Genomic DNA, 12,220 nt, shown 5'->3' with positions numbered 1-12,220 from the left:
GGTAGGTTTGTGTGTTTGCTTTGGACCAGACCCTATCTGCTCTGCTCCATGTTCAGAAGTGTTTTGGCCCATTCTGCTCAGGAAGTTATGGATATTTGTTGTGGTGCAAAAGCAGAAAGCACCTCATTGAAAGCTGCTATGGTAGGAACAGAAGGACATGGGGCTGGAACAGGGATGCTCATGGTAGCTGAGCTGGGGCACTCCCCTATCATGGCCCTGAGACGTGGGTGAGAGTCCTGGGCTGATGCTGCACTTCTCTCCTGGTCTGCCTGCTGGATCTGAGCTGCTTTGGTTCATCAGCTTTAGGAGGGAGAAGATACTGCAGTATTTCATTGGAGCGTGGATATTTGGTTAGAGAGACATCCAGTTTCCATTGGAGTTTTTTCCTGTGAGCTTTAAGACAGCACAGGTGACTTGAGTGTGCTAAGTGACAAAACACTGGTGGAAGCTTTCTGGATATATTCAAAGGTTGTGAGCAAAGGACTTAGAAACTCAAACAGCAACCAATATCCAGCAGTGGGGGAAGGAAGGACTCACCCAAGCAGCAGCCAGCAGGGATAAAGGATAATCCATAATGCTTTTAATCAGAGAACTGTTACTTATGTTAGAGATTCTGGGACCAGTGTGACATACCACCCAGTGCCAGCTGGCTTTGAGCAGTGCAGTCTGGCAGGCATGAGGTAGTTGTGGGAGCTGCCATTGGCTTGCTGGTAGAAGTGGAAGCTGTGCTTGCCCAGCTGAGGCTGTCACACCGCTTCCATGTAATCCTTCCTTTGAATGGAGACAACAGCTCTTTGCAGTGGAGTGGGACAGAGTGAAAAGCCAGTCAGGCTGCTCAGACTTCCTCCAGCACCGAAACGTGATGCTGAGAACTGTGGAGGATGATAAACCAGCCTCATGCCTAGTGAGGTCATCCTCTGTAAATCCCCCTCCATGGCTCAGTAACCATCACTCCCGGGAGGCAATTTGGAAGGACATGGGTAGATCCCATGCTCATGAGTGTTGTTTATCTCTTCTGTTCTTTTCTCCTATCTAAATGCCTTCTGAAAGCTGTGATTAAAAGCATCGGATGTTCCCCATGATATTACATTCCTGCACTTTGTGAACTCCCATGCCCTCAATTCAATACAGGCAGGAGCTCTCTCTGTGGATAAAAATGTCCCAGGGTTTAAATTTCCAGTGTTTTACTTCCACCCTGAATTAGTCATGGATGGTTTTCCCCCACCTGGAAAGGGACTGGCCATGGTTTGGTGGTGTGGGCAGCAGTTTCCTGATGGGGGGGGATCCTCCTTGCTGCTTGTGTGATTTGAGGAAAAGCTATTAAGGTGCTTGGGGTCCTGTGTTTCTTGTTTTGTACACTCAGTACTGCAAAGAGAGGTGCGTGTAATCACACCACATCTCTTTCTCTGAAGTACTGTACTGTACTCATAAATTCTGCAGAACACTGTGCACACCCAAACACAGGAAGGCATGCTGGCCTGCAATGGGGGGCAGCTGTGACTTTTGGGTTTTGTCTGTCTGTCTTGTTGCTGTTGGGTGAAGTCATGGGCCCAGCAAGAGAGTAGCTCTTAATTGTGCAGAAGCATCAAGGGATATCTCATTTTGCATTAGGAGAAATGAAGTCAGTACTGTTATTTCATGAATCCCCGAGAGCCCTTGATAGCAGAGTGATGAATGTTCCTGCAGCTCCAGGCTCCAGCTATTCCTCTTGGGCTCTTTGTGCCCTCCTCCAGCCTGTGAGGGCAGGAGCCGAGCTGGCAGTGTGCAGAAGCTCTGCAGGAGCGCTCCTAATTCTCCCTGTATTGCTGCTTCCTCTCTCGGTCCAGGAAATGGATGCAAAGGGAAATCACACACAGGGTCTGGGAGAAAATCCAGGCTGATGAAGACTGTGCAGACGATGAAGAGCTATGGGAACTACCAGAACTGCACTATAGTGAGGCCACACATCCCGCACTCCAGCTATGGCACATACGTGACACTGGCTCCCAAAGTGCTGGTGTTCCCCGTCTTCGTGCAGGTAAGCGTGGCTGCACGTGATGTGGTATGGATCTGATGCACAGCACAGAGCTTGCTGCCAATCCCTTGGGTCCATGCTGCTGTGCCAGCTGGTTGCCTTTCCCAGTGCCTGAGGTCAGCCTGGGTTCTAGTCTCTGGGGCTGGCTGGACTCAGTTCCAGGTGCTTTCTTTAAGGGAGTTGTGTTCTGTCCAAGCAATGCTTTGTTGGATTTTCCCTTTTCAGCTTTCCAGTCTGGCTCTTGGATGCTTGCTTGAATCAGAAGAAGGTATCCCAGTTTCCAGGCTTCAGCAAACAGCTTTGTATAATTGCAGTTCACTATGGGCTCATGATGCTGTTAATCAATGTGTGGACCAAGGTTTTATAGTCCACTTGGTGGCCTGCAGTAGAATTAATGACAAGGATGCACAGCAGTAATGTATTGACAGAGGATATTCTCGCTCCTCAGTTACACAAATGATTTTCTTAAAATTACACCTAAATTTGATGTCTTCCATTTTTGTCCTTCACAGGACCAGAACCCCAGCAGGTCTGCTCTGACTCTGTAAATCTGAGTCTGAGCAGATTTGGATAGACTGATGGATACAGCACCTCTGAGGCTGTGGGAAGCTGTCAGCCCTCCTGTTAGCAGCTCAGACTGTTTTCTATAGGCTCAAACCTGTGATCTGTGTTGTCTGTGACTCTGGCCTAGGCCAAGGAACTGCACGCTTGTTGCCCATGGCCATGTGCACCATTTGTTCATCAGCAGGAACACAATTAGCACTCTGGGCTCCATTCCTCTGTGAAATTTGTGTCTTGGACTGAACCTGGGCTGTTTCTGCCTCTCAGGAGCTAGTTCTCCTGCTTTGCTGTCTCATACTGCACAGCCCCTGTACTGCATACCTGCAGGCTATGCTGCTCAGCGGGATGTCTGAGGGCTGGGCAGAAGCTACGACAGCCAACATGCTCTCCTTATTCTCTGCTGTTAAATGGGACACAGTGGAGGTGCTGACTGGAGGGCAGAATGTGACATGAGGAAGGACAGAAGCCTTAAATTTGCTTAAACTTGCTGTGAAAGTAATCCACAGAACCATATAGCAAATATTTTGTCCAGGGGACGTGAGAACTTAACGGGCTGCAGTTGTGGTTGTGCTTCCTGCTGCACAGCACCCATAACCCGCGTGGTGCAGAGCAGTTAACGTACCAAGAAGTAAGCAGCTGATTATTGTCTTTTTATAGATGAGCCTGACATAGGTGTTAAATGTAAGGTTTTCTTTTTTGTTGCATAGCTGGACTGCAGACTTCTGTATTTCTGAGTGCAGCTTAGGGTGACTTCTCCCTGGATGAGTTATAGCTTAAAGTGAAGACAAAGTGGGTTTGGTGGGCGGAAAGTTTTTCTGGCAAACCACACTTCCAGTGGAAGGTTTGACTGTTTCTTTTTTTTTCTTTCTTTCCATTTCAAATATAGCCCTTAGATCTTTGTAACCCAGCCCGGACTCTGCTTCTGTCAGAGGAGCTGCTTCTTCACGAGAGCAGAAGCAGGACTATCCAGGTAAGGCTATTTCTGTGCTGCCTGAGCTTTCTAAATTCACTTTTCTGCAGACTCATAAGGTAGATTGAGAAGGGGAGCGCACTACTGTGCTGGACTTTTAGTAGTTGGAAAGAATGTGTAGTCAGTTTATGCTGGGATAAACTAAATGTCAGTGCTTTATATTATTTATTTATTTATTTTGCTGGAAGTCAACTTTTCCTTCATGCTCATGAAGGAGAAAATGCACACAACAAATCCTCTGGCAGATCCAGAAAGAGGGAAATTAGGAATATTTCGTGCCAGCGTAGAGATCTAGCCATAGAATGCACCATGGGGCTTCTTCAGAAGTTTAGCTCCTGATAGTCCTGTCCAAAGTCCTCTCCACTGTGTTATTTCAGCCTCTTTTCTGCAGTGCAGGGAGTTGATCTAGAGGACCTTTAAAAGTCTCTTTCAACTCAAATGATTCTACGATTCTGTGTTATCGGAGGTATATTAAAAATCCATCAGTGAAGTCTAAACTGTGGAATTTTGGACAGAGGAAGTATCTCAGTGAATGGCACAGAGCATTGGGCAGCCAGAACTGCTCACTTGGGCATTGCTCAGCAGTGCCGAGCAGTGACAGTGCCTTTTGGGGCATTGTCAGTGAATCTCACTACTGTACAGAACACATGTGTTTTGAATTTAGTTGGACTGAACAATGTGTCATCTTCACAGAGTCACAGAGGAACTTTCATTTGAGTAATTTAGTTTCTGTGTAATGTTTTCTGGGCAGCTGACAGCAGAATCCCTGAAACATACCGTGTTGCTGGCTTGTAGAAAGCTGTTCAAGACTGTGCTAAATGACTTTCTTCGCTCTCTCTTTGGCTTTCAGCATGTAATTCATCCCTTATTTTGTCTTATTTCTTTTTTTTTGTCTGCTTGAGTACATGAAAAATTGCATCACTCATCAGGAAACTTGTCACTGATTTGTAGATAAAACTCTTCCCCTGTCTGTCCTGCTGCTCTTTGCTCATCAGGGTCTTCAGGGTGCATGCATGAAGGAAAACGTAAATAAAACACGTGGCTGTGTAGCACAGTGGTGCTATGATGGTTGGAAATATGGTGGCCAGCCTGTGTTCAGGATAATCCTCCTATGTGGGTTTGTGTTCTTTACTTTCAGGTCCGTCTCAGAGGACTGTAAAAGCAGCCAAATGTAAACTATGTCTGAGTAACTAATGCCATTTTTAGTCTGGGTGAAGCATGTTTGTATGTACAAGGATGTTTGAAGGTAGACGAAGCACAGTCTCAGGATGATTGTGTTTGGAGGAGGTGTGCTGCTCTGTTGCCCAATGGCCACATTAGCTATTTTGGAGATCCAGCTGTGGAAAGGGTTAGGAGGATGCCTCAGAGGAAGGGCTCTCTGTTTGCTAATGATGCCCTGAGGATGAGTGTGCAGCTGGGAAGAGGATTTCCCAGTTGGAGCTGCTGCCAGGGAAGGGCAGGATGCTGCACAGTGGCCAGGAGCACTAGACAGCCTCTGAGAATGATGGTGCCTTGAGGATGTTATAACTCTGCATGCCTGGCAGAGGGACAAGGAAAGAGGCTGTGACTAAGCACAGTGAAATAAACAGAAGCAGTGAATGGGAACAAGCATGTGGCAGACTGCTTTGGGAGGCAGGAGCCTTTCCCTCAGTGTGAACCCAGGTGTGGGGCTGAGCTCGGCTGAGCCAGGAGGCAACAGCTGTAGGAAGCAACACCAGGACATCAGCCATGTTCCTGGGGAATGGCTGCCTCCTGTCTGCAGTGTGTCACTTACAGCTTCACTGCAGGGCTTTGCAGAGCTCTGAGAATTGGTGTGTGCTTCTCTGGAAAGTCAGAGGCCTCCTTTCTCCTGTGGAGCAAGGATATCTGCTTTAGTCCTGATAGGCTGTGGATGAACTTCTGAGGCCAACAAGACCACAGGTGGCCTGGCCACAGTGGAATTTCCCAAGTGCAGAAGGACTCTTACTTCTCTTTTCAATGGACCTGAGCTTACTCCCCCTCCTCCCTTCTCTGCTGTCTTGTTTCTGATGAGTTCTTTCTTCCTTGCTTCACATGACTTTCCATTTTTCGCTGCTTTTCCCTTGCAGCCTCTCAAATTGGAGTTCTACACTTTGCAGGACTACTTTCTGCACCTCATTCTGCTTTGCCCAAGTGACTGAAGAGAGGAAAGCCTAGGTGCAGGGGTTAGGAATTGAGATGCTGTGTCATTTTTATTTTTTAAACCAGACTCTTTACCCCGTGGTAGTTTCCATGTCTGGCAATGCGTCCTTGTCACTGAGCAAACCCTCTCCCATCCCCTGAAGGAGACAACCTATCTCTCTGGAGGCTTGCCAGGACCTGTCTTTTCTCTGACCTTACCTCTGGGGCAATCCTCATTCAAGCCTTAATCACATCCTGTCTAGACTTTGTTGCAATTCCCATTTTTATGATGTTCTGAAATCCCTCCAACCTGCAGAGTGCCAGAGGAACCAGCACAATGCGGACAATTATGTGCAAGGTGTTGGATGCAGGCTTTGTCCTTTTTGATGTTTCTGTATTGCACCTGGAGGCAATTTTCCCTGAGGAAACTCCCTGAGGAGCCTTTACAACGTGCATTACACTCAACCCCTTCTCAGCTCTCTGCTTTGCCATCCTGGCAGGTCTGTAGGTCAGGATAGCCCTCCCTTGAGCCCTGGGGAACAGGGGCTGACCTGCCTAGGGTTTTCTGTCCCAAGTGCTGAATACAAATTCTTGGCACTCTGGGCCTTGGCTGGATCTGTAGCTCCCTGTTTTAGTGGGTGGCTGGGTTTGGCCTACACAGTGGGTTAACTGAAACCCTACTCTCTGGCACGGATGTTTCATGATCTGTTTTTAGACAGTTTCATTTGGGTGAGAAACCAGAAACTTGCACTTACCTCCTACCTCCACCACACTAATTCCTCTCACTCTGTCCTTTCTTTTCTATTGCCTCTTTATATTCTCATCTCTGTCATTTTTTGATCAGGTGATATCATTTCCTCATCTGCAGAGCCACTGCTTATGCTGATGCTTGAGTGTGGGTGTGTGACCCTTTGGGTCCTTTGCTTCTAGTTAACCAAGGTGTGAGGTTCCATGTTGACAACTGGAGCCTGCACCATGGATCTGCTTTTGGCAAATGTGGTCATGTGTCTTCATTGAAATTTAGTTGAGCATGTAAACTCCTTGCTGAATATCTTGCCAATAATCTTAACAGAAGAAATGCACGAGGTGGTAAAAGAGTCTAAGCACATTGTGGGTTATTGGACTGTTGGGGTGTCTTAGAAGGAAACGTATTTAGAATGGACACATTCAGAAGTCAAAATCCAGGAGCAATAGAGCATGCTTAGACAGTTAGGGCTGCAGTGTGTAAAGCAGTGGCCCAAAGGCTTTGCCATGTCTCTGTGGGTGGGAAAGATTGCCTGATCCAGGAAGCTTGTGCCCATTTCCAAATCACCATGCCTGGTGAGCATACACCTACTCCCTCTACAAAGCTTAGGCCACTTCTCCAGTTGAATGGTGGCTCTCACAAATGCCAACATACTAAGCTTGTGGAAGCTTGATTATTTTTGTTCCTGGGCTCCTAATCCTATGGTTTCTGTGAAAACCAAGTGAATAACTGCCATTGTGAAGCTGCAGCCCAGGAAGTTGTGACTTTGGAGCGTATGACCAGGGGAGCAGCAAATACAACTGTCTGGGCATTCACACTCTGCATGTAGGGAACGACGTTGTTTGTGGTCAGGTGAGCCCAGCAGATATGTCTGCTTTCTAGAGTATGGGCTCATAAGAGCATAATTAAGATATGTATAGATCTGGAAAATCTGAAGAAAATTAAAGACAGTTTCATCCATTTAACTCAACCCAACAAATTGCGCACATTAACTTCGTACTGTTCCAACTGGGCTTTCTCTTTGAGATTGCATCTATTTCTGTTGGAGGAGATCCCAGTGCTGATAAACATACACAAAATGTGTGTGGATCAGAAGATGCGTGTTCAAGATACCTTGCTCTAGCCAATTTCAGACAGCAGTCTCTGTCCAGTGATGCAGGGGATCATCGCCATGTTCTCCTTTGGCATCTGACAACTTGGTTGCAGAAGATCTCCCTCTGTTTTGCTGGGCATGACTACGGAACCACAGCAAGAGAAGAGGGAGATGTCTCAGAATGCAGCCTGGCTCAGCAGGCAGGGTCTGCGTGCCCCATCCTGTGATGGCTCTGCTGATACATCGCTGCAGTGACAAGTGCCAGCTCCTCCCTGCTGTAACCCCAATGGCAATGGCTTGCTATATGTAGATGTGCAAACAGGATGGGGGTAACTATTCTTATGCTTGAATGCAGAGGTACTTGGGCTGCAAGGCTTAATTTGCAGGCACCTTTTTGTTATGTTTCTGTTACCATGTTTTCTTGGTAAGGCAGGGTGATGACCTTCCTTCTGCAGGGCTCTGTGATCCTCTGTTCTCATCTTGGGAAAGCATACTGACTCATCACTTTCTACCTTATCTCCTGGCTTTCATTTTCTCTCTCTCTCTCTCTTTTTTTTTAGGAGCCTCTCTAAATGTACCTCTTCCTTCGGTAACAATGATTTGCCAACTGTACTCTGTAGGTAGAGTCAGATCTATGAGCAGAACGGGCTCTGTGGTTTGCCATGGTGCAGAACTCACTCAGATGAACTCCAGTGCCAGCCTCTACGACCAGATTTTTTGTAAAGTCTGCTCGTAGCCACTGAATCGTCTGTGTGACAGCAGCCATGTGGCCTTTAACTCTAATAATGGCACAGGTGTGCTTATTCTTTTCTTCAGAGGAACCCTTTCATCATCCCATTTGTTTACTGTCTCATTTTTGAGGTATGAAACTTAGTTCTGGGAAACAGACAGTGGTACTCTGACTCTTCAAGGACCAGCAGTGGAGGATTCTGTGTTGAGCCTGGATGAGTTGTGCCTACTCTTTGAGCCCTATGACTTCACGTAGCAGATACCAGATCTGTTGTAAGGGGCTGTTGGAGGCATGTCAGCACTGTGATGCCCACCCCAGGCTGAGCTCCAGATGCTCTCTGCAGTTCTCCCCTCTCACACCAGCTGACAACTGCTACCTGGGGCTCACTCCTGACTCAGTTTCAGGAGGTCCCTCTCCAACCTCTGTGAGTGGGATCTGCTGAGTCCTGGCCGTTGCTTTGTCCCCCTGTGGCTCACAGAAGCTCTGTAACTCCCTATAAACCCCGTTGTGCAGAGCTGCTCTGTAATCAGATGTCTTCCAGGAAGCAGCATCTAATGGAGATGCTCTTACCTAACCCATACCAACCGTGCTTTTATCTTCTCTGCATCCTGAATTCAATCAGTCCCATCTTCTCGTTAAAGCACAATGTTACCTGCAAATGCTTCTTATGTGATTGTGTCCATGATTCCCATTTAAGTCTATTTGGTTTCAAAGCAATATTTATTTTCCTTGCTAACCCTTCTGTCCCTGTTTCTTCCCTTTAAAGTTCCATGTGCATTAGGTCTACATTTTCTTTCCTCCATTTCCACTCTTATCACTTGCCGGTCATGTTTCTGTTTCCTTCATTTCACTGCTCTTGTCAAAAGCCCTGAACATCTCTTTGACACTGAGAGATCTTGGAATGGCACTGGACGTATCCCAGAACGGAAACCTTGTGAAGCAAGAAACGCACAGGAGAAAGCTTATAGTGCACTTTGTGCTTGTTTTAGTAGTAATAATGCCAGAAGTAATGAAGAGGGGGAATAGAGGCACTGGGCCAACAGTGTTGAGAGCAAGGGAAGGGATTTTCCAAATAATACAGAGAGAAACAGACGCTCCCTGGTTTAATTGCCCATTAACGCTACGCCGGGAGCGTTCTGCTTATTAAGAATCCCACAAAAATGAGTTTGCACAACAGGGAAAACTCTTGTGGCAAGGACTTGATTTTGGTTGAAAAGTTGGATGCACTGCCTCAACACCTGAGACACTTGGAGTCTGAGCACCATGTGATAAACTGCTGCCCAGCTTGTCCCCCCTTAACACGTGCCTGTCAGCCGGCGGGCAGACACACTGTGCTGGCAGTGTGTCCCCATAAACAGTGACTCAGCCCCTGTCCTGAGCAAAGTCACCTTTCAAGGAGTGACTTGATGGCAGTGGTGCCAGCCTGTGGGATGCTGGGTGTTTTTCTACTTTTGCAATTGTTTCTAAAAGGTCAGGGAACACTCCTTGTTGCTGCTCAGTACTGCAAAGCATCTTCCCCTTTGTGCTGGGGTATGTTTGGGGGCCTTCCCAGGGGTGGTTAATAGCAGCTGTGTGCTCTTGTGCTGTGTCTTGTGACCAGAGCAGAGTATAGGTTGGTGTTTTGCAGAGCGTTCAGCATCCAGTGTGCCCACTGGCATATTCTGAGCATTGCTGCATGCCCCCATCTTGTGCTGCAGAGCAGGACAGGATCAGCCCTCGACTTTTGTCACTGACCTCATGGGGCTTCTGGGTCAAGGATCTGCAGTGCAGCAGAAAGGCTGGTTATTATTTTAAAAATCACCATCACCTGTACTGATCAAATGAGGGACCTCAAGAGCCAGAGGCAGAGCAAAATCTGCCTGTTTAGTTGCGAGCACATGCCACCGGAGTAGCTCCCAGCTTCTAGCACTCTTAAGTTACTGCTCAAGCATAGAGCTGGGCAGACATGCAGGGCAGTATTTGCTTTATACCCCTGCAAGTGGTTTAAAGGTATCAAGTATGTTCCCTGCAAACACTCTCATGGGTTCTGCTTTTGTAAAAACCAAGTGGGTTTTTTTTTTCCCCCATCAAAGGGAGTAAAACAGGGCATACAAAGAGTGAAAATGGTGAGGAGTTCCTTCCTGAGCATGTTGTGAGGAATCCCATTTGCTTTTAGGCTGCAGTTTCTGCAACGTACTGAGATTAGTTGGCAACTCATTCCCTCCTCCTGCTCCCCTGATTGAGAACTTATGTAAATGGGAAGTGACACGAGAGAGCAGAGAGGGTGTGTTTGTGCGACGTTGCACTGCCGGGCAGGTTTACCCCTCCTGTCACAGGACTGCACAAGCCTTGGGAGGTGGCTACCAAGTGGTGGGCCCTGCCTGGGGCTTGCTGGGGGCACCCTGTGGCATGCAGCAGCCTTAGGGCAGGTGCCTGGGTTGCTGCTCATGGCTAGTGCATCTCCCTGGCAGGCAGGGCCTTTTCCAAGGCTCTAAGTGCCAAGAGATGGATTCCTCGTAACCTCTCCTTTGCTGCTCTTCTGCTGTCCAGGTGACTCTCTTCGTCTACTCTGACCTGCTGCTCTTCACCAAGGAGGACGAGCCTGGACGCTGCAATGTACTGAGGAACCCTCTCTACCTGCAGAGTGTCAAGCTCCAGGAGGGTGAGTGTCTGCTGCAGTAGTTGGAGGTGGTTGGGGTGTTTTCTGGGCTCATGGTTAAAGATCTCTGGACAGCAGGGTAGCATGCCACTATCCCATTGCTTCCAGTTTGCAGTAATGCTGGCTAATGCATGCTGCCAACCTCCCTGTGCTGGATTGTAGGTCCAGAACCACCCTTCCCAGCCCAGCATTAACCCAGTTCCCAGCAGCTCTGTCCCCTGGTGTGCCCTGGTAGCACTTTGCGGGCCTGTCTCAGGGATTTTGGGCTGTGCTCCCCAGGGTTCTGCTCTGCTGGGCTGCTTCTCTTGCTGCTGTCACCCAGCGTGCAGTGGGGGCTTGCAGGGGCTGCGAAGGGAAGTGAAGTTTTGAGGTTCACCCCTACAGTGCCTTGAGAGAACTTGGAGGAGCTGAACCCTACTGACCTTTACTTCACTGCTTCTTCCTTCAGCCGCCCACGGCTTCCCTCACTAGCATCCCTCCCCCATGAGCACATGTTGGTGAAGAAAGGGCAAACCCTGGTCTTTGGTGGGAGGCTGTGGGCTGCCTGTTCCTCGCTTTGCCTTGCTTGAGCTTTCACATCCAGCTGAGAGTTCTTAGGGATGGCTTGAATTAAGTTATTTTGAGTTCTGAGGCTGTACGAAAGATGACCTCAGCTACCTAGGGTCAAAAGAGGAACGAACAAATTGCTCTGCCACATCCTATTTCCTACAGTGGAGCCACTTCTTGGCCCCATTCCAGTCCCACCGGGTTCCTTCTTTGGTGCAGTGGCTGTTTGGCCATGGGCTTGCTCTCTGTACAGCTCAAGCTGTACACAGAAGCATGTGCATTAAGTCTACGTTTTCTTTCCTCCACTTCCACTCTTATTACTTGCTGGTCATGCTTTCTGTTTCCTTCATTTCACTGCTCTTGTCAAAAACCCTGCACATCTCTTTGACACTGAGAGATCTGGAATGGCACCGGATGTATCCCAGAACAGAAACCTTGTGAAGCAAAAAACACATGGGGGAAAGTTTATACCAGCTTGTGTACCTCAAGCCCAGGCAGTATGGCTGGGGACTCTGCAAGGAAAGCCATGATTGGATGAGAGGAAGAGCTTTTCTGTAACCAGAGTGGTCAAATCCTGGGTTGCCCAAAGAGACTGCAGGACCTCCTGCCTTAGATGTGTTCAGGATTCAAATGGACACAGTACTGAGCACCCCGACCTGGGTTCTTTGGGCAGGGGCATGGAATAGAGATGTCCAGAGGCTCCTTCCAGCCCAGCCTTACTCTGTGACTGTATGAGCTGACATCTCTCTGCAGTCCTGTGGCTCTGGTCAAGAGGGATTAATCC

At 48.1% G+C, this 12,220-nt stretch overlaps 1 protein-coding gene across 6 annotated transcripts in view; it reads left to right on the top strand.

Annotated features, from left to right (window-relative positions):
- The window catches only part of RGS3 (regulator of G-protein signaling 3), a 64,334-nt gene that overhangs the window by 18,493 nt on the left and 33,621 nt on the right, over positions 1-12,220 (top strand). For 5 of the 6 annotated variants that reach the window (XM_015279301.4, XM_040648931.2, XM_040648932.2 and 2 more), the window contains 3 exons: positions 1,827-2,017; positions 3,462-3,545; positions 10,782-10,893. In XM_015279301.4, the coding sequence (XP_015134787.2) occupies positions 1,827-2,017; positions 3,462-3,545; positions 10,782-10,893 (387 nt within the window). Of the gene's footprint in view, positions 1-1,826; positions 2,018-3,278; positions 3,365-3,461; positions 3,546-10,781; positions 10,894-12,220 lie in introns of those variants that run through there. The other variant, XM_040648933.2, reaches the window with a different exon arrangement.

This window comes from Gallus gallus, chromosome 17 (genome assembly GCF_016699485.2).
Source record: "Gallus gallus isolate bGalGal1 chromosome 17, bGalGal1.mat.broiler.GRCg7b, whole genome shotgun sequence".
NCBI lineage: Eukaryota > Metazoa > Chordata > Aves > Galliformes > Phasianidae > Gallus > Gallus gallus.
Note: the sequence above shows the minus strand (reverse complement) of the source record. Positions and strands in the feature narration are given on the sequence as shown.